This window comes from Mobula hypostoma, chromosome 16, assembly GCF_963921235.1.
Source record: "Mobula hypostoma chromosome 16, sMobHyp1.1, whole genome shotgun sequence".
Lineage (NCBI taxonomy): Eukaryota > Metazoa > Chordata > Chondrichthyes > Myliobatiformes > Myliobatidae > Mobula > Mobula hypostoma.
In genome coordinates this window covers 43001038-43024465 of record NC_086112.1, presented here as the reverse complement: position 1 = coordinate 43024465, position 23428 = coordinate 43001038, and the positions used below count along the sequence as shown (strand labels likewise).

The 23428-nt window shown below is 39.3% G+C and overlaps 1 protein-coding gene across 1 annotated transcript in view; it reads right to left on the bottom strand.

Annotated features, from left to right (window-relative positions):
* The window catches only part of ntrk2a (neurotrophic tyrosine kinase, receptor, type 2a), a 308857-nt gene that overhangs the window by 213931 nt on the left and 71498 nt on the right, over positions 1–23428 (bottom strand). Inside the window, exons 9-11 of the mRNA XM_063068820.1 lie at positions 20021–20053; positions 18253–18350; positions 11470–11569 (exon numbers count right to left, since the gene is read on the bottom strand). Of these exons, the coding sequence (XP_062924890.1) occupies positions 11470–11569; positions 18253–18350; positions 20021–20053 (231 nt within the window). The remainder of the gene's footprint in view (positions 1–11469; positions 11570–18252; positions 18351–20020; positions 20054–23428) is intronic.

Genomic DNA, 23428 nt, shown 5'->3' with positions numbered 1-23428 from the left:
TTTCCTGAGATTTGATCCCAAAACAATTCTATTCTGTAGAGAACATGAATGTTGTACTACACAGTAGGACGTCTAAGCAAGAGAAAATCTGCAGATGCTGGAAATCCAAAGCAACACACAAACAAAATGCTGGAAGAACTCAGCAGGTCAGGCAGCATCTATGGAAAAGAGTAAACAGTCAACATTTTGGGCCGAGACTCTTCACCAGGACTGAAAAGGAAGGGGAGAAGTCAGAGTAAGATGGTGAGGGGGGGGGGAGGAGAGAAGAAATACAAGGTGGCAGGCAATAGGGGAAACCAGGAAAGGGGAAGGCGAAGGGGGTGAAGTGGGAATTTGATTGGTGAAAGAGACAAAGGGCTGGAGAAGGGAGAATCTGAAAGGGGAGAACAAAAGGCCATGGGAGAAAGTGAATGGGGAGGAGCACCAGAGGGTTCCCAGGAAAGATATGAGGTTGTGGTAGCGGGTCTGGGTGAGCACATGGTTGACGAGTCGAAGGGCAGCAGAGAGCTGCTGCCTGGCCTGCTGAGTTCCTCTAGGATTTTGTGTACATTGCTCTGGACATTGTACGTTGCATCTGTGTTTGTGATATTTCTACCACTGCAAAGTTTCTTCGAGGGACTGAAGAAGTTTCAATCTTCCCTTTGACCAGAGTTAGTGAAACCCTCTCTCATTGCTCCCCCTCTGTGATCTCTGCTGCCCTCCAACTCTTCAACCATGTGCTCTCCCAGACCCACTACCACAGCCATGTATCCTTCTTGGGAACCCTACCCCTTCTTCTATTCCCTCCTATCAGATTCCCCCTTCTTCAGCTCTTTATCCTTCTAACCAATCAATATTCCCAGCTCTTTACTTCATCCCCTCCCCCTCTCCTGGTTTCACCTATCACCTGCCGCCTTGTACTTCTTCCTCCCCTCCCCCCCACCTTCTTATTCTGACTCCTCCCCTTCCTCTCCAGTTCTGATGAAGGGCCACAGCCCAATACGTCAACTGTTTACTCTTTTCCCATATATGTTGCCTGGTCTGCTGAGTTCCTCCAGCATTTTGTGTGTGTTGCTTAGAATTTCTAAGCTGTAGATTTAAATGACCCAAAATGGGACAAGCTTTTTCAACTTACCTGATCACTTCAGGTTAATAGTGCTTTTAAACTGATTAATGGGATATAATAATATCTAGGCATAAAAAAGTTCTCCAAGAAAACAGATGCAGTCTTTGTTAATTGAAGTATCCTGGCACTCCCAGGGCAGTGAATCTTAGGATCCAGCTTCCTAAATTGTGTTACCTGGCTACCCAGTGTCAGCAATAAATAGATTATTTTCTCTTCTGTGGTCTTATTTGTTTTGCATTATTTTGATTACTTATCAATACTGGTTAGTTCCTTTTCGAGCTTTTCTTTGTTATGCATTCAAAACTGCAAATATAGTCTTCTTAAATGCCTTCTCTGAATGTCCTCAATATACGGACATCACGGATTGTCTCCTGCTCCAATTTACTCTTTTCCCAAATTTCAGTGGAACTCTTTATGATTACTCAGTAATCCCAACCCTTAATACAGAATACTATATCACCTTACTATGATACAATGCAAGATTGTCCTAGATTGCATTGTCTACTGTCGATCACAACCGTCTCCAAACCCTCTCCATTTATAAAAAAAAATTAATGGAAATAATGAGACAGGAACAACTACTGTATGTTAGTCCAATGCTGCTGATATCAAGATACCACGGTGCTTAACATCATTTCAAGTACACAGGTGTAAAGGAGAATGAAACAATTGTTACTCCAGATCCGACGCAGCCCAAAAGCAACACAATTATAATGTATTTTAAAAAATAAATAAATATATCAGCTATCTTATGTATTTCTATTTATTGTGTTTTTATGTATTATCAGAGTGATTGTATGTCCATAAAGTGATGCTAGGCACAGAAGTGTTTGTACATAAGTGACTAACAGGAAATGATAAAGTAGCAGTGGCTGGAGTTGTGAAGGGGTGGCATTAGTGGGTGGAAGTGTCAATCAGCCTTACTGCTTGGGGAAAGCAACTGTTTTCAGTCTAGTGGTCCTGACATGGATGCTATTTAACCTCCTCCCTGATGGGAGTGACAAACAGTCCACGAGCAGGGTGGGTGGGATCCTTCATGATGTTACAGGCCCTTTTCTGGCACCTTTCTGTATGTCCTTGATGGTAATAGGCTGGTTCCAGTGATGCGATGGGCAGTTTTAGCTACCTGATGAAGAGCTTCCTGTCCACCGCAGTGGAGTGTCCATACAATGCAGTGATGCAGCTTGTTCGGATGTTCTCTACTGTGCATCTATAGAATGACGTGAGTAGAGATGCGCTTGGTCCAGCTCTCTCTAGCTTCCTCAGAAAGTAGAGGAGCAACTAACAATTACAACTTTGTGAAGATGTTGGAGAACTGGCTACTTAGGGGAAACATCCTCCCCAAATTTGGCTGTCAACTGAAATTCATCCCCGTCTCATGATTACATACAAACTGTAACCTTAACCAGAGGATCCATAACAGTTCCAACCAGAATTATCTCTGATGTCAATGGAGGCTGTATCACATTAATTACCTCTCCTCTAACATGGCTCCTGTTGAATTGGAGCTAATGTAACAGATAATTGGAACCTCTTTGATATATGGTGCCCTGCTCCAGAATCATGGTTATCCAATTTCAGTCATTAAACATGTATAAATATTCTGAGGCTAGGTCCTAAGTCATCAATAACTTTACACCCATCTTCTGTAAAACAATGGTTCTCTCTTAACACTGTGCTTCAACAATAATTATTTCACAAGACCCTGCAATGATGGATCTCTCCCTCTATCTCAAGAGCCACCTTTCAGTGAAGGCAAACGGTTATGATAAGTTCCATTATGTTCAGTGCACCAGCACACCCTTGGTCATCTGAAGAATACTGTTTGACAATCAAGATGTGAAACCTGGCACAACAATCCCTGACAATCAATATGCTTCTGAAACTTGGACGATCTACAGTCAAAAAACACTGAAGTTATACCATCTTCTAAATTTAATATCACTTTCAAGGACTCTTCATTTCATGTTCTTGAGATTTATTGCTTATCTATTGATAATTATTACTTATTTCTTTTTGTATTTGCAGTTTTCTGTCTTTTGCACATTAGTTGAATGCCTAAGTTAGTGCAGTGTTTCATTGACTCTGCTATGGTTGATATTCTATTGTGGATTTATTGAGTATGCCCGGAAGATAATTAATCTCAGGGTTGTATATGGGGACATGTATGTACTTTGATAATAAATTTGCTTTGATCTTTTGAACTATCGGTTAATCAATGTCAGTATCCTCTCTTACCCCCAACATCAAAGCTTTAATTGTACTCAGTTAGCTCCACTGGGCAAGTCATATTGCTTCCACATCCAATACCAATGTTGATAAACAGATGTTCTGTTCAAAGCTCTGATATGGAGAATGTTTACCGGAGAGCTTCAGAATGTTCTTCAAATGTTTTAAAAACGTGCAACCTTCCTACTGATACCTAGCCACTCAAATTGGATAAGGCACTGATTCAACATGACACTGAGGATTCCATGGAGGAGGGCACCATCTTCCAAGCTACCCACTTGCCCACCACATCAAGCACCTTCAACCTCTTCTGAAGTAGAGTCAGTGGGTCTCACATTGCAATTACAGTTTCACAATTACCCAGGATCCCACAGAACTGGAGTGGTACTCAGTCACCATTGATTCCAAGGGTCTGCTTAAGAGGAAGACTTTCTGAACCAGAATAAGGGTGGGGCTCCACAGGTATGGGGAACAGGCTAGCTTTATCTGTTTTCATACATCTCTCCCCCTTGGCCAAATAAACTCAAAACCATCACTGCTCATTTCAATGAGGTCAATGAGTGATACAGTTTCACAGCTGATCTGAAGTGATACGGCAATCAGAAACTTAAGTGAAATGGAACTCGAATGTGTTTTGAAATACAGAATGTCTCTGAGCTTAAGTCCATGAATCACATTTTCTATAATGAAAATATATTGTACATGCTCCAGCTAAGATTTTTTCACTCATATATCTGAGTAGTTAGCCGTTATTCTGATGAAGTTAACAGGAACAAAACTGCTAATACAGTCCTTCACTATCAGTAAAACTACCCTAGAGCAAATAAAATCTTAGAAAGTCATAAGTTTATAGGACACAGAAATTCATCTCACAGAGATCGTCAACACCAGTCTACCCTGATTTTACTATTTACTTTTTGGAATCCCAATCAACTCATCTCCCTCATTCTCCTGCCACTCACCTACAATTTACAGTAACTCATTAGTGAGCATATCTTTGGAAATACCTTTGGAATGTGGAGGGAAACCTACATGATCTTAAAGAGAACATGCTAACTCCAAACAGTCAGCACTGAAGGTCAAGGTCAAACCCACTCATTGGAACTCTGAGGCAGCCGCAGTAACCACTGCACTGTCCCACTCCGCAGAAAACAAGAACTTATCTTTACATCAGTGCAAAATCAAATAAAGAACACTGAATCAAAAATATTAAATGTAATCTGCAAGCTATTAAATGATATACATGAAACAGAAAGTCCATCTAATTAATGCTCCACCTAGTGGATAAATTGTTATTTGTAGCGCTTTAATTAGACAGACTTCCCTCCTGCCATCAATCACAAGAGACGTGATTGCTTGACCCTATTGCCCTGTTTATATGTTGTACAGTCATGGATATCGTCTACTCTTTATTAAGATATCATTACTGATTACTATTATTACCTGGATTTAAAATCTTGTAAATTAAAAGTATAACAAAATAATTTGTGTGCAATGTGTTATTTTAAAACGTATGGACTGTTATGTGGACAGATGTGTCGGTCAATCTGTGCCAACAACACGCCACAAACAACAAGATCTAAATAACTATCAACTTTGATACTGGTTGAGGTAAAGATGTCAATCAAAATTCCAAACGGCTCCCATGCATTCCTATAAACAATACCGTAGTATTATTTGAACATTGGTTTAACATCTCATTCGCCTCTCAATCTCAGCATGGACCATGTCCTCACACCCTAGGATAAACTGAAGGGCAAAATCTTGTAACATTGGAATTCGTGCAGTGCCAAATGAGGCTGGGCGATGCATGAAAATCATTCATCTGGCCCAGAAATGTAACATATGACTGAAACAAATACTCTAGCTCTTAAACGGTATTGCTGACACACAGCCGATCTTGTGAAGAGATGTGGCTAGCACAATCAGTTAGCTCTCAAATATGATTTCAGGTTTTGATCATCATTAGTCAACTGTTACGGGGGCTTGAATGTCTGTTAATTTTTTTCTGATGTGCTGCAGTTGCAATGTGGCTGTTTGTAAGACCAAGGTTTAGCTCAGTGCTTCTTGATGGATTCTCCTCTATCAATGGTGCACTAACAAACTCAGGGTGCTCCTTTAGTCAAATCATTGGCTATTTTAAGAGATGGCCAGGCTTCTAAACTGGGACCTGGTGTTGCCACTCACAGGAAGTAGTGTGCACTGCCATTATGATGGAATACTTTAACACCTGACTTAATATTAATTATTAATTTAATACAATGGAAGTAAACCTGAGTAGTACTTAAACCTGTGTTAAACAGATAGAACAGGCATCTCCATCCCCAGAAAGAGGCGAGCTGCCACCATAATGCTGCAATCAGAGTGACCTATTTCAACCTGAAATATTGTTTGTTACTCTCTCCACAGCTGATGGCTGATCTGCTGAGAATTTCCAGCATTCTCCATTTTATTCTGACCCACCTTAATAACTGTTCATAATTAATGAATAATATGCATGGTCACCGCACTTTAATCACTAAATGAGTGGGACACCATCTTTGGCCGCCCCAGCCGCTGTGATGCTCAGTTCAGAAAGAAGAGAGGGGACCAGAAGCAGCAGCTTTAATCTTTCTTTGTGAATTCTGGAAAAGCTGCAGGACCGTTCTGGATTTCACATGCAAACCCACGAGATCGAACTGAGCTGCTCGAACTCCAGCGGGTGGCGTCTATGGTGCCTACCTGTGTCCTGTTCAGGTGCACAACTGTCTGGTGGCACAGTATGCCAGTGACACCCAACCATTAAATCCTGCCTCCTCTGCAGGCAGGGTGCCTGGACAGAGAGTTTGGTGAACATTTACTGTATATGGACATAGAGTGTACTGTACATCCTATTGGGAGTAAAGCTGGGAAAACCTCTTGAGCACAATTAATATGCATACTTAATGCTAAAATCCAATTAGATTAATGACTATTTCTTGTCTCAGCTCTCACAATGGCAGCCACAAAAAAATTGTTTAAGCACATGGTCCCAAATATGACATTGGTATTAATCATAATTTAAGCAAAACAATCAGCAACAATAAATAAAATTAAACAGGCAGTACTATTAGTCACACTCTGCTTTGTGACTGATTTCTTTTAAAGATTAATATGGATCCAGATTTTCTTCTGGCATCATATAATTGCCCAGTGGTTGCGAAAGAGAGCACTGAACAGAGTGGTACATGGCCTTGTTGCCATGGGTCCACACACGGCGTGAACAATGTGCCCCGATCATTCGGCAGAACTACTGGGCCACACTGATCAGACTGAATTCAAGGTATCGAGGTGGTGGGAATATATGATGTTCCCGAACCAAAGATTAGATTTTGATTGTCGAAAGGTGATTTTATCTCTCGAGCCATCTGTAAGAACACATAGGAAGAGCCTAACAACTGGAACTGCAGCAGTATTTTTTATATTCTATTGTATAGCTCAAAGACAACTTGAATATGAGGAGACCCTGCCTCTATTTATTATATTGAAATATTACTAAAAGATGTAACAGCTAACTTAAAAGCTGTATATCTCTGTGTGATACATGGTAGTAACTCAAAAAAGTGCATAAGTACGATTTCTTCCAGCTGCTATGACTAATCAATGAAGAAATGCATAGCCTAAAGATGCTGTATTGCTACCGTGATGCAAGTGGACAGACATACATAAGCAAAGACATTTCTGACCTTGAAGCTGATTTATTGATTATCTGGCACTCCTCTTGACAGAGAGAAAACTGAAACCAGTGATGCTGAATTATTAATGAAGGCACTTGCAGCCTTTATCATGACACTACACATTCAGCAACTGCACTCACAGGTCTTATCTTCCAATAAGAATCAAAAGCATAGTTTAGCGAAAATGCCAAATATTGCTTCTCTCTCTTTTCCTCAGGTCTGCATTCACTCTAATGATTTTTTTTAACAGAAGCATTTTTCTTACTTCTTAAGAAAAGTTAACTCTCCAAACTAGTTCCTGTTTCAAGCCATATTTTAAAATAATGTAAGGGAGAAGCGAATATATACAGTATAAGGGACAAAGTTAATACAAATACATTTTGTGGCAACTCGCACAAAAGATGGGACATTGTTGTATTTGGACCATTAGTGAACTAGGAAGTTAGTTCGATGCATAAAGCCACTACCCGATTATTCGAGGAATCGGAAAATAGCGTAACTGAGTAACAAAGTAGCCAAGCCCAAGTGCATCATGCTGATGTTAGTGTCCGAAATGCATTTCCCAGCACAGAAACCCATTCACATTGATGAGCTTAAGAAGCATCATGAAAGCAAACATAAATAATTAAGTAAACGTCCTTGGACATTTTTTTAAATTGACTGCCCTTAGGGGTAACTCTCCATTAAAGGCCAGGACTGGAATGCAGGCTGAATGGTCTTCTGGACTGCATCATTCTAGATTCTATCATGGCAATAATCTTACCTATATGCATTATATTTCAGCAAATTACCACAGCAATCCTCTAGCTGTCAGCTATGCAGTGACCATGATGAAGGTAGCCATTGCCTTCACATTTTCAGTGCATGAACCATTCACTCAAATAGCTATTTGATGGCTTATCTTTCCCAAGAGCATTAAATAGTTATTATTTGCTGAATTGTTTATTTTTGACCCATTCCTAACACATTAAGTCAAGTCCTTTTGCTTCAAATTATTAAGAGTTCATCTGTACATTCAAGGTGAATGCAACATGCTTTCTGCTGAAATCAATACACTGAGACTTCTTTATATAGCTACGATGGAAAAAAAAGAGTTTCAGTGTAATAAGATTGTGGTTTACTTCTGAAGCAATTGCTATGTCTGGGTGGTCATTTAAAAATAGAGTTCCATGCAACATAATAATCTCATATTACAAGCCTATATTTAGCACTGCCAATAGCCAACAGTTGAAAAAAAAGAGCCTTAAAAGTGGTCCAAAGAAACTACAAGATTATCTGCATTTTCATTCATCTTTTAGAGCTCTACAGTTTCCAGCTAGACCAAATGAACTTTTATAGATCTTACCCTTTATAGCAGTAACATAGTCCGACCTATGGTATATTTTACACAGACTGCACAGAAATGGATTTTAAAAGATGGAACGATCTTGTTTTGTACTGATGGGGATTGAAATGATAAAACACCCAGCACTCACAAAGCATCGAGGTTTTTCTAATGAATAAACCAAAGGGCCCTTGAATTTTTGTAACTTATAATTTATAATCATTGGGTAATTACATTGCCATTGTTAGATTTGATAATCAGGTAACTGTATTGATAACCATACTTATTTATTTGTACTTTAGTCCATTATTTCTCACTGACTAGCTCAATATCTTTATATTTTTTCACAATATATCAACTTTTCATGATTATTTTGAGGATTCAAAAAATATTAGGAAGAGAAAAAGAACTGTCTCTCCCTTCCTTTTTGGGTGATGCTCAATAGCGCTAAGTCAATAAAGTAATGATTAAATCAGCAGTGTTGATGGAGCTGCAATCTTAGATCATTATTTAATAAAATCTGATGCAGTCAGTATCTTTAATGCATTAGTGGAACTGCCATTACCACAGAAAGTGTTACTCAATTGAAGCCATGCAAAAATAGCATTAAGCAGCTGATAGAAACTTGTATAAAGCTGTGATTGGAAGATGAGTTGATGATTGGCACAACAATTGGAGGAAGCAGAATTTAATTCAGATGCTTGAGGAAGAGGTAAAAATTGGATGGAAAATTGTCATCTGCTGTCTTTCCAAGAACCTTCACTAACACGTACAAAATCACAGTTTTATAGCATAATAAAAGATCATCTCATTGTAACATTGCTAGTTATGAAAGATCATTTCATTGTAACATTGCTAGTTATGAGATCTTGACTACCCTCCATATAGAATAATTTACACCAACCCTTTTGTTATGATCTTAAACTTCTTAAGATAAAGACTTGCAAGCGACTTGTGCACCCACAAAGAAATGTCCATGGCAGAAGGAAGCAACATGAAAAGGGGATAACCCTTCCCCAATCCAGGAGTATACGTTATTGGGCATTATGACTTCATCCAAGATGATGATCTCTCTGTCATAATTTATGGCCCAGCTGAGGTAAGCTTGAGAGGTATGTTAATTATGTTGTCATTTACTTGTCATGAAATCAGTTTTATCTACATTTTCATCAGCACTCATTCCAACCAACTTAAGCCTATAGAATGAGAAGAAAAAGTGCATGAGCCAAGTTCAAATGCCCACTCTGGAGCATTCTAAAACTTGGAGAGTCGCAGTGTTGTATGACTTACCAAAATCATTGCTACGTGTGACCTACAGAACTGCAGAAAGTCTTGGACACATATACATAGCTAGGGTGCCTAAGACTTTTGCACAGTACTGTATTTGTTGACGTGGACCGGAGAGCAAGTTTGTAAATCTGGTGGAAGCAAAGGATGCTGGGAATAGTGACGATGGAGCACTGCAGGAGGAATGTGGGACAGGTGGAAGAGAAGGAGAGCCAGGGCCGGGGGAGGGAGGGTGGTGCAGGTGCAGACACACACAGCCCTCAGGCACCAGGCAAGATCATTAGATTCCAAACACTTGGTATACTGATCATTATAGAATGTCTCTAGATGCTTCCTGCTCCCTCCCCTCTCCTTTTCCCTTTTCCCAACCGTGACTCTTCTTTCCCTGCCCCCTTCACACTCTCAGTCCACAATAGGGACCCATATCAGAATCAGAATCATGTTTATCATCACTCGTGTGTCATGAAATTTGTTTTCTTGTGCAGCAGCAGTACAGTGCAATACATTAATTACCACAGTACTGTGCAAAGGTCATAGGCACCATAACTATATATGTGTCAGAAATCACCTGTATCAGAAATCAAGTCATACATCAATTTAATCACATTGGCAATGAATATGGGGTACAAATAACCAAAGAAAATTTACATTTCTACACCACACAGTTGCGGTTAAATTATTGGCTACTTTTGCACATTGCTTATCTCCCAAGTAGCAATCAGATGGAAATTAGCTGACTCTAAATGCACAATTTAAAAGTCACCATGTTTAGTGAGAGCTAATTGCTTTCATTATAATCCCATCTCACCTGTGAGTCATGGTTATGTTTGGGTTTACACATCTGTTTGCTCAGGATGGCATCCAGGATGGGAATGAATGCCAAATACTTAGGAAGAGTGAGGAATCTCTCAAAGGTACCTCAATTGAACTAGCTGTTGGATGCTAGGAAGCCTGGTGAGGCGTCTTCTGAAACAAAGCTAGCTTACCTAATATTAATTAATGCTTACATCATGTTTCTTCCTGGGGTATTTTAGACTGAATATACTCCTCTTGCAAAGCAGTTCTCCTTCAAAGTAATAATAAAAAGAAAGAAAAATCGAGCAGAAGGAGCGAAGATTCAAAGAAGGAATATCCAGACACCAGGATTGAGATTGTTGAAATTTGTGAAGAGAAGTTGGCTGTGGCAATGTCATGGTGCAACTTGTGAAGACAAATGAAGAGTATGATTTGATATATTGTGGGGAAAAAAAACAATTAAAATGGCAAGTACAGTCCTAGGAGCAGGAGCAGAGGAAAACAGTCTGTGCTACCTGACGCGGAATAGAAAATATATTGATTCTGTTACTTTAATAAGCCAACGTTCCTCACAACAATCCTAGATTAATCTGATAATGCTACAAAGTCCAACTGAATTCAGTCGTCATTTTAAATTGACAGGTGTGTGCCCCCAACTTAATTTCTTAATTTAGAATTGGAGAGAAAGGGTTATGATATCTGACTAAAACTCCACTTGAAATATTACATACCATTCTACTCACTGCCTTTAAATTAAATGACACAGGCAAAGTCACCCATGGTTACATCTCATATTTTCTTATGACATCAAAGTAGACTATTCAGCCCACAGCTAATATTTCATGAAATTCAAAACACCAATGAGAATCAGCACTCAGTATTTTTGCAGCTTTTTTTTTCAGATTTTAACCATCTTATCAATTAAGTGATGATTATATGCAGGATAAAGTAATGCCATCAGCCACCCTTTACCCACCCGGTTAGAATAAAGCTTTATTCAGAAGAATGGAGAAAAAAAACTGTAACTTTCTTACCTTTCATTCCAAACTTGGAATGTTTTCCAAACTTCAGAATAATTAACATTAGTATCAGTCCAGTGCATGCCAGTGCAGCAATCCCAACAACAACATATACCTAAAACAAATAAAACCCTTTGATATTAGGAGACACAAAATGTTTTTTGTTTAAAATATTTCATACAATATTCTGAAATTATACTATCTTGGGAGAAAGAATGTAAACAGTCAGTTCTGCTGTAATGTTTTCCTGGATTATATCTGTTCTCTATGGAATTAAGCTGAGATGAAGGGAGTGAAAAGTAGCATTTACAGAGGAAAGAAAATGTTTAATACTCCTCTAAAGCTGATTACTTTCTATCTCAGGTTGGCCTGGTTGGAAAACCACAGTTGGTCTTGCTCAGCCCAGATTTAAAACTTAAGACTTCAGGTACTTTGTCATAGGAATGCCATCAAACCTAACCAGAATATTAAAGACGGACTAGTCCAGCTTTAGCTTTACCTCCTGCTTGGGCAGAGCTGACAGAACCAATACCATAAATGGTGAAGATTTTTGTTTCAATCAAACCAATTCCAAAGCAGTTTTATTTATTATCAAAATATTGTAATTGAATGATGATTTGAAAAGGAAACCTTTTTTTCCATTTTGTGAGTACCTAGAGAGAAAGGAAAAAGCAAAACCGCAGATGCTAGAAATCAAACAGAAATAAAACAACAGAAATAAAACAACAGAAAATACTAGTCAGGCAGCACTTTTGGAAAGAGGAACAAGGCTGACATTTCAGTCCTCATCAGACTGGGAAAGAGGGAAAAAGGTGTTAATTTTAAGTAAAACTATCCAGGCAGGCATGTTATTTTGGCTTGCTTTTGCTCCACCAAATTCATTTCTTCCAATCTTAACTCCTTTTGCACCACTGGAATCCTTTCTCACTCACATCCATCATACCTTTGATCACTTTAATAATTCCTAATTCTCTGATCCCAGCAATCATATCTTTACAATGGGCATTCGATCGCTCTATGCTTCAATCCCATATCAGATTGACCTGAGAGCTATCCACTTCCTTTGCTTTTACCAGGTCTCCAACAAGGATCCACCAGTAGACATATCGTCCCCTCCCCTCAGTTTCAAGAAGACCATATCCTTCATGACTCCTGAGTCCACTCCTCCAACCCCACCACTCACACTCCTTATGGCACGTACCCATGTTACTTTCATTGTGACATTAATAATATAAATCGCTCTGCTTCCTGCTGAGGCCAGTCAAGTTGTTGATTCAACAATAAAATGATATAGTCTGTTATCTGGATCCAACATAATATCATTCCCACCTGATCCCATTTATTGAGTCAGATTTAATTCAGTGGCCAGAATTCCTAGATAATAACCTTATTTTTAATACAGCTTCTATGATGCTTTAATATTGAAAGGACTCCTAGTCCTTCAAAAGCCTGTGAATGCTGGGACCATTTCAAGATTAAGATAGATATCATCAAGGAATATGATCAAAGGCAGCCAATAAAGTTGTGTTGCAAATCAGCCAATATTTAATTGAATGGTTAATCACAGAAAATGTTATCATAAAAATTAGTTTCACAGATGGGAGTCATATGTCTGTCAAGCCTATAACAGTAAATAACTGAGGTTCCACGTGCAATTCCCTGTTCCTAATGTTTCTATGTTATCCCAATGTTCCACTCTCCAGAACAGCAAACAACTAAAAGCAACTTGTCTAAAAAAATAAAAAGAATTAAATCAGTTATAATTAAAAATAATTTATTTTTCACTTATGGGCTGCAGCTTGATTATAACTACCCCCCTTTCATCTTGTTATTAATTTTCCCTCTTTAAATTATCATGTCCATTTTCATCTACCTCTTTTATCTCAACCACCTCCGAGATCCCTCACTGCACATGGATAACCCAACAAATTTTCTACCTGTTTTATTTACTAGTACTTTTCCTGTTCAGTAAAACTGAGCTCTGACCATTAGGTTCATCAGCCTAGCTGGTAACATTGGGCAGCTGTAATTAAACTGGGAAAATAAAAAAAAACCATTAATTGTTGTTTATCTATGCTATTCCAAGCTTTAAACTTTTACCTAGGCCATTTTTAAAAAATTATCCTAATCTTAAATATTATTCCCACTACCAGCTTTTAATCATTTTAAGTCTTTGCAACTACATAATGATTTAAATCTTTGCAACCAAAATAAATTGTAATGAACTAAACTTCTTTACAACATATGGTAAATATTAAATGGAAGCAAGATGCAAGAATAGATTGCAGATCTCAGTAGTATTCAGTGCTCTCCATTGAAATGAATTCATTCCCTTTTCTTCCTCTTCCTCTCAGGCAGAAGATACAAAAGTCTGAAAACATGTATCACGAGGCTTCAAGGACACCGTAAGATGGAAGTGCGTGGAATCTACCTCGTTATAACCTTGCACTTTCTTTGTGTCTTAGTAAGTGATAACTGGGAGGCAGATGACAAAGTAACTAATGTAAGGTCTTTGCTTCAATCTTTTAAGTTTACTATCTTTTACTAGGATTCTACATCTCTTGGTATCAAGTGACAAATTAAGTGCTGATCTGCTTCTGATTGTTTGGAGTATGTACTAAAGATGCAAAGGCTAGTTGACGATACAATTTTATCCTCCCAGTATATGAAGAAGGAAATCCATGAGAGCACAAGAAAATAGGAGCAGGAGGATGTCACCAGTTCCTTCGAGCCTGCCATACCACTAAGTATAATCATGGCTGATCAACTCTTCTTGCATGCCATTTCTCTATACCCCACTATTCCCCAATCTTTTAATTATTTATCCACCTCCACTTTAAGAACTTCTAATAATCTAACTTCCATACAACTAAGATAGAAAATACCAGAAAATTTCAAGGAGAAGAAATCCTCTAGGAGAAGAAAGTTCTACCTCCCCAGTTTTAAATGACTGCCCCCTTATCTTGTAGTTATGTCCCTTTGTTCAAGATTCTGTCACGAGTAAACAAAAATCCCAACATTACCTTGCCAAGCACCCTTAAGATCTTATATGTATGAATAAGCTCACTGCTCATTCTTGTAAACTACAAGGAATATGGGCTTCTCTTCTAGGACAACACTCTCATCGAAGGAATCAGCTTGGTGAATCTCATTACTACATTGCCTCTAATCTTGTATTTAATTTTTTTTAAGGGGACCAATACCATAAACAGTATTCTGGTGTGGACTCACCATCTCCTCGTCCGAATGCAAAAACCTTTTTATAAACTCCAACCCCTTTACATTGAAAGCCGTTGTGTTTTAACTTGTTGGACTTGCCTACTAGCCTTTTGTGATTCATAGACTAGAACACCTAGATTGTTCTTTACTCACTTGCACCTCTCTCCAGTTGGACAATTACCTGCCATTTGTTTCTCTTATTGAAATATAAGAGCTCACTCTTTCCCATATTAAACACCATTTGCTAGTCTTTTGTCCAGCAGCTGGCTGCGTGGTGTGCCAATAACAACCTGGCCGTTAACACCCAGAAGACCAAGGAGATTATTGTGGACTTCCCAGGCATGCTAGGAGCCACATTCATGTCCCCATCTACATCAATGGAGCTGTACTGGAGCGTGTATCAAGCTTCAAATTCCTTGGTGTCCACTTTTCTGATGATCTCACCTGGTCCCTGAACTCCTCCATCCTGATCAAAAAGGTGCAACAGCGCCTTTATTTCCTGCGGAGCATCAAGAAAGCTCACCCCTGTCCCAGGATACTGACGGACTTTTACTGCTGTACCACTGAGAGCATACTCACCAACTGCATCTCAGTGTGGTATGGCAATTGTCCCGTATCAGTCCGCAAAGCACTCCAGCGTGTGGTGAAAACTGCCCAGCAAATTATCGACACCCAATTGCCCACCATTGAGAACATCTACCATAAACGCTGCCTGGGCAGGGTGAAAAGCATTATCAGGGATGCATCTCACCCTAACCATGGACTTTTTAACTCTCCTCCCATCCAGTAGGCGTTACAGGAGCCTCGGCTCCCGCACCAGCAGGCTCCGGAAGAGCTTCTTCCCTGAGGCTGTGACCCTGCTGAACCTCACATCACAGCGCTAAGCAGTATTGCACCCATATTGGACTGTCTCAGTACTTTTATATTTGTATGCTGTAGAACTTACTTTTTATTCGCAGTTATTTTGTAAATAACACTATTCTTTGCATTTCTGGTTAGATGCTAACTGCATTTCATTGGCTTTGTATCTGTACTCGGCACAATGATAATAAAGTTGAATCTAATCTAACCTAATCTAATCACTGTCTACCTATAATCCCATTGCAAATTCACAGAATTCTATTGCAACATGTCTTTCCAACTATCCTCATGAGATTAAAGCACATATTCACCCAATAATTACATCTGATTGCCAGATTTGATAGAGTGGAACAGCTGGCAGAACCTCTGCCTCACAGCATCTGACTTCAGGCGCTATCTTAATGGAGTCTGCATGTTCTCCCTGTGAATGCATGATATTCATATGGATGATCTGGTTACCTCCCACATCTGAAAGATGTGCAGGTTCATAAATTATAGGTAGGTTGAAGGCATGGAGGACAAAATGCAGGATTAATGTAAGAATGGTACGTGGGTTGTTGGTGGTTAGCATGGACTCAATGGACCACAGGGCTTATTTCCATATTGTACAACTCTAAAGCTCAATCAGAATCAAGAACTTCTCAAAGGGAACGTTGGGGTGACCTCCTAGATTTCTGCTCTGTACTAAGCAGATGTATTACTGACAGTTCTTATGCTGACACTTTCACCAATGTTGCCAAGAGAAAATATGGAGATGAATTATTGCTTCATATCAAACTTTGCATTTACTTCTGCTAATCATGTACATAGAAGATGCAATCTTTTTAATTCCTATTAGCCTTGAGACTCTAATCTAATTACATTAGAAATGTTATACAGATGCAGGTTGTTTTTGTTAATGTATTTTTAAGGCAAAATTCCAAATTTGGCTATTTATTACTCAGTCCAGATAGAAAACATGCTTTGGATATTGCCAAGAACCCACAAAGATATCATAGTACTCAATAAAAGTATTTCAATTACTTATTACAAAATGTTTCCAGTGGGAATATTAACAAAACAATTCCAGTTCACTGAGGAAATTGAAATTAAATAACATATGCATTTTCAATTTTAAGTACAGTGCATTCCAATTAATTGGGGCAGCCACTTACTTGGGACAACTCTTAAAGAACAAAAACTAATGAAGAAAATTGCCAGGATTCCCTTCATTTATTCGGGACACATGCTGCTTAATTAGGGCGGGAGACTGCTGCCGAACAAATTCTAACTAGCACACTTGTGCAGCTGTTAGACACTACAGCGTGCTCAGAGCGAACAGTTTTTAAATAGGTCAGTTGCGTGTGTTTGTGTTCAAAAAGCAGTCATTTTTGTCACTGATAGTCGATGAGAAATAAACAGTAAAAATTCAAAACTGTTTAACTCATTGCAGTTTCAAGCATTCAGGCTTGGAGATGGCAGAAACAACAAGGAGTGAAAATGAAACAATTTCACTACTTCAACGTTAGGAACTATGAAGAATTTGAAGGTATTAATGATCATCTTGAATGTTACAATGAAAACGAAGATTTGGAGTATGCAATCATCGATAACGCTCTATGAAGGCAGTCTATTATCTGCACTAGGTGTCTGTGCAGATTTTGATCATGGTGAACACTGGATGAATTCCTCCGTTGATAATGATTAGGAACTAATATACAGTTTTATAATACTGTAGTGCCACTGATGGTGTTATAATTTGTTCTAAATTTCATTTAACTACATAATTTGTCTCTCATTTTATCTTTTCTATATCTCTAATTATTTCCGTGAAGCTTCAGCTAATTGGGGCAGCCACTTAATTGGGCCAAAGTGTACTGATCCCAATGTGTTCCAATTAACCAGAATCCACTGCATATGTACATGCTAAAACCCAGAACTCTACTTATCATGTTATTAACACAACTTCATAAAATATCTTTAAATCATGAAGGTGATGATCTGTTGAATAATTAATACTTGACCAATGGTGAGTCACTATGGCAAATGGTCACTTTACCAATGGTTTTCTTTGCTTGCATAAAGACTGCAGATTTTTAGCTAGATCTTCCCTAATGGTCTTCCTCTGCCTGTAATATATTTGGAGATGTTGTTTCAACGGTTATTAAATACCCATTTGTCATCCAGTGATGACACTTGACTCTGAGTCCATAAGATCATAACACATAGGAGCAGAACAAGGCCATTCAGACCACTGAGTCAGCTCTGCTATTCCATCATGGCTGATCCCAGATTCCACTCAACCCTACACACCTATAAGACCATAAGACATAGGAGTCAGATGATTGAAGGTTCAAGTTCCACCTTGGAGAGTTAAATCTACATTAAGCTGATAACTTAGTGCTGCACTCAGAGATGCTTCCAGATAAGAGGAAAAATAGAGGCCTTGCCTGTCTGCTCAAATGGATGCAAAAGATCCCATGGTAGATCACATATGAGTTCTCACTGCTCTCCTGGCAAATATATATCCCTCAACCACCAATACCGACAAGAAAATGTAGTCTGACTGTTACTAAAGCTTGCTATGATTCTAAGAGACTACAGTTCAAAAGTAATTATTTCATGTCAAATTCCTTGACGTTTTGAAAGATGCTACAAATATTTTTCTCTTTCTTATTTCTCACATCTGCTTGATTAAGTCTGTTCTGTCATTAACTAATCGTTTCCAACGATACTTACAGCAATTCCATCTTCCATTGTCTTTTCTGTAACATTAGGTGGACCAATTGCAGTTGAATTATCTGAGTTCACACCAAAGATAATCTGGTCATATTCATCTGTAAGTGAAAGATATAAAATATTTCACATCTTATAATAGCAATGACAAACAGGAGGCTTATAACTATGTATGTAAAACCATTATAAAGCTACAGCAACCTCCAGAATATGGATCAATATCCAAAGTTAATCTTCTTTGATGGTGCACTAATGGTACCTTTAAAAATTCAGTGTTCTCTTGTCCATTGTAGCCTAATAGACCCTTTTCATCACTTGTATGTAGCTTTCCCTCCCCACAGTACTACCCAGAGTATTGTCAGGAAGCTATACCCACCAGATCTATCCACAACCTGGCTTATAACTGCATGCAAGCTGTTTTTAGAACAATCTTAGGTGTAAAACGTTAAAAGAAACATCATTATTTCCTAAATTAACTGCACATATTGCACTGTAGACAATGGATTTTAAAGGGCGGTGTAGGGACTAACTGCTTTTCATAACTAGCCCGCACAGGTGTTCATGTATTCCAAGAAGCACCACTCCCACCTTCCTTAAACTCATCAGCAACTCCCGTTCTACTCTCTTTTAAATTTCTCTAACTTCAAAATTAACCCCGATAAGATTCTGCTCCTGTAATTGCTTTCAATGCTGTCAATGGCATAGTACAGAAATAAATAGAACTGGAAGCTTGAAGAAAATCTAATAGCAAAATTGTCCAGCATTTCAGTATTAGATTGGACATCATGCATCTTGGTTATTGAACTACTTAAGTGGAAAGTAAAAAGAAAATATTTCAATTTCAGGAGCAAACCTTTATGCAATTATTGCTTTATCTATCATAAAAAGTTTACATCACTCATACAATTCAATTATCTCCATTAGTAAAGAATTGGACTTTAATAATACCCAGATCACAACAGCTCACAAAAGGCATTGCTTACTACCATTTCTTGTTGTTTATTACAATGCTCACAATCACCAGCAGTCATAATGTGTATGAACAAGTTCATTATCTTCCAAACCAGAATAAGACACCACACAAAAAGGATTAGATCTAATAGTATTTCAGTAGGGTAAATGCTCATTCTTGAGAACGGAGAGGACTTACATTAAATATTCATATATTGGCTACATTCTGAAACTGACTTTTAAAGACAAATTTCAGAAATTGAACATAGACATCACCACCGCAATAAATGTACATCTCATGTAAGAAACTTCCAATGTTCCTCGCTGAAGTTAGAATTTCATCCTATAGATTTTCAGTCTGGCCAGAGAATTCTGAACAATTCTTGAGAACTTGATAATTGTTTTGAATATATTGTCTGGAATAATATAACATACCATTTACACACACCTACTGGAACACCTTCAAAGAATATTACAGCTGTTTCTGGTTCTGATCAGATTTTTTAGTGGTTGTCAAACAAGAATGATTACTGTAGAGGAATAGGAAAATGGTTTATACAGGAGTTCACCGTCAGCACCAGAACAGCCAGACCATGGTCAGATGTAAATAAATTTACTTTGCTTTAGTCTTTAAAGATTTCCACAGATATCATTCTCTGATAATTTTGGGTGAACTTACTCATTTATTTTCCTAATGTGGTCAAATTCAAAGTAACTTTGAATTCTGCGCCACTGAGCATTGCCAACATTTTGTCAAGTAGAAAGATTACATAAAGATTCACCAATTTATATCTTATAATACCCTTTTCCTTCCACTTACCATAATATCCAGGGTCTGTAATAGGTTCATTGCCTATATTTAAAGAAAAATCACATTGAGCTAAATGCTTTTCAAGAACACATAACTGTATATCGTTTTCAATTAATACAAAGTTTTTCCACAAAAAAAAATCGAATGAATTTTTTCTGCCTCATGCCTGGAGTATTTGTATCAAATTCAACATTGGCTCCAAAGAAATGCCCTGGAATGGAGGCAAAAGTGGGCCTGCATGAGTGATAGGCACTGGAATTGCCTGAAAAGAGATAACATAATTCTCATTCGGGTTTGACAGCCAATATCCTTGGGCTACAGTACTCCTAAAAAATCTGGCATTGGAGTTAGCTTGGAGATCGCCTATATAATGAAGGGCATGATGCCAGACTGTGGTCACGACATAGGGCAGCAAATTATTTTGGAAACCTCTTCTTGGATTATTGGAAGTCTTTCTGCCACTGGTCGCAGATTAATGTGATTTTCACTCCAATTTCCTGCTGTTCTTTTCCAGATATATTGACCAGAAAGGGGATTGGCTGGTGCCTGCAATTTGCCCAGGCTGTAAATAGTCAAGGAGATGAAAATAAGTGGGCAGCTTCACTGTCTCAGGAGCATTAATATGCACTGCCATTCGATCCTCATAGAATTAAACTGTAGAAGGTATTGAATGCTCCAGCAACAGTTGTGTAAAGGAATCTTTTTCCCTGGTGTCTCTTAGTTCCAAAGCTTATAACTTGTCAGCACAAAATGAATCTTGAATGAAAGTTGGAAATTGTAGTCAGAGTCTCTGCAGCCCCCTTTCTAACTTTTTAAAAATATTAGGACTTCATCAGCAATTCCAGGAGACTGATACAGCATGCTTTCAATGAACTTACTTGAGAACTATAGTCGAGCAACTGTCCCAAAATTTCTGTCCCAAAAGACCTCCCACATCATGAAGACCCTGGAGGGACTTGTTCTGGAGCTGCTCCGGCCTATGGTTAGGCCACACTTAGATCCCCTCCAGTTCGCCTACCAGCCCCGACTAGGAGTTGAGGATGCCATCGTCTACCTGCTGAACCGTGTCTACGCCCACCTGGACAAGCCAGCGTGCACTGTGAGGGTCATGTTTTTTGACTCCTCCAATGCGTTCAACACCATCCACCCTGCTCTGCTGGGGGAGAAGCTGACAGCGATGCAGGTGGATGCTTCCCTGGTATCATGGATTCTTGATTACCTGACTGGCAGACCACAGTACGTGTGCTTGCAACACTGTGTGTCCGACAGAGTGATCAGCAGCACTGGGGCTCTACAGGGGACTGTCTTGTCTCCCTTTCTCTTCACCATTTACACTTCGGACTTCAACTACTGCACAGAGTCTTGTCATCTTCAGAAGTTTTCGGATGACTCTGCCATAGTTGGATGCATCAGCAAGGGAGATGAGGTTGAGTACAGGGCTACAGTAGGAAACTTTGTCACATGGTGTGAGCAGAATTATCTGCAGCTTAATGTGAAAAAGACTAAGGAGCTGGTGGTAGACCCGAGGAGAGCTAAGGTACTGGTGACCCCTGTTTGCATCCAGGGGGTCAGTGTGGACATGGTGGAGGATTACAAATACCTGGGGATACGAATTGACAATAAACTGGACTGGTCAAAGAACACTGAGGCTGTCTACAAGAAGGGTCAGAGCTGTCTCTATTTCCTGAGGAGACTGAGGTCCTTTAACATCTGCCGGACGATGCTGAGGATGTTCTACGAGTCTGTGGTGGCCAGTGCTATCATGTTTGCTGTTGTGTGCTGGGGCAGCAGGCTGAGGGTAGCAGACACCAACAGAATCAACAAACTCATTCGTAAGGCCAGTGATGTTGTGGGGATGGAACTGGACTCTCTCACGGTGGTGTCTGAAAAGAGGATGCTGTCCAAGTTGCCTGCCATCTTGGTCAATGTCTCCCATCCACTACATAATGTACTGGGTGGGCACAGGAGTACATTCAGCCAGAGACTCATTCCTCCGAGATGCAGCACAGAGCGTCATAGGAAGTCATTCCTGCCTGTGGCCATCAAACTTTACAACTCCTCCCTTGGAGGGTCAGACACCCTGAGCCGATAGGCTGGTCCTGGACTTATTTCATAATTTACTGGCATAATTTACATTTTACTATTTAACTATTTATGGTTTTATTACTATTTATTATTTATGGTGCAACTGTAACGAAAACCAATTTCCCCCGGGATCCATAAAGTATGACTATGATTATGACTATATCTATTTCCTCTGGTACACCTGCATTCTACTTCTGGAACCATTTGCAAAAACAAGGCAAAACACTTAATACCTCCTTGATTTGAAACTCAGTGAGGGCAGGCATTGCAATTTGTGATTAACCTATGTCAGTTGATTGCTATGCCCATAGCAAGGCAAATTTACATAGGCTGCTGTTTGGAAGTTGTTTAAGTAGACTGTATAACTGCTGCATGCAGCCAGCACTAACCATACTATTTATTGGCTGCAAGCCTCAACAGGGGACCTAATATTGAGTGTCTGGCACCATTCAAGGCTGGTCTGTACAACGTAAAAGTCAGCCTGTTCCTCTTAAAAGAGGGGATTACAGCCAGAGCAGATGCTGTTAGGAGTTCAACAACTGATTGTGACGGAGGAAAATTAGACTGCGATTAGGCAGCAGAGAGTGACACCGTGGTTTTCCAATGCTCTACCACAGACCTTCGGAGAGAAGATGCACCATAGAAATCTATCTGCAGAAGACAGCAAGCCCTCCTGAAACACAATGTGTGAGTCAAGTTCAAATACCTAGTGTTCATAGAGTACTACAGCACAGAAATTTAGGTGCTTTGGCCCATCTGGTCCATGCCTCAAGATTCAGGGGGGGAGATGAGGAGAAACTGTTCTTCCCAGAGAGTGGTGAATCTGTGGAATTCTCTGCCCAGGGGAGCAGTTGAGGCTTCCTCACTAAATATATTTAAGATACAGTTAGATAGGTTTTTTACATAGTAAGGGCATTAAGGGTTATGGGGAAAAGGCAGGTAGATGGAGCTGAGTTGACGGACAGATCAACCATGATCTTACTGTATGACGGGGCAGGCTCGATGGGCCAGATAGCCTACTCCTGCTCCTATTTCTTATGTTCTTATGTTCTAAACCTGCTTCTCCCCCTAATCCCATCTACACTCACTCGGTCCATAGCCCTTCATATTCCTCTCATCCACGTACCTATCTAAACTTCTTTTAAATGTTGCAATTGAACCTGCATACACCACTTCCACCGAGAGTTCATTCTGAACTCACACCACCTCGGAATTCCTCCTCAGGTTCCCCTTAGATATTTCACTTCTCACCCTAAACCTGTGACCTCTAGTTTCAGTTTAACCCGACTACAGGGGGGAACGCCTGCATCTCTTTCGTTTATCTATACCCCT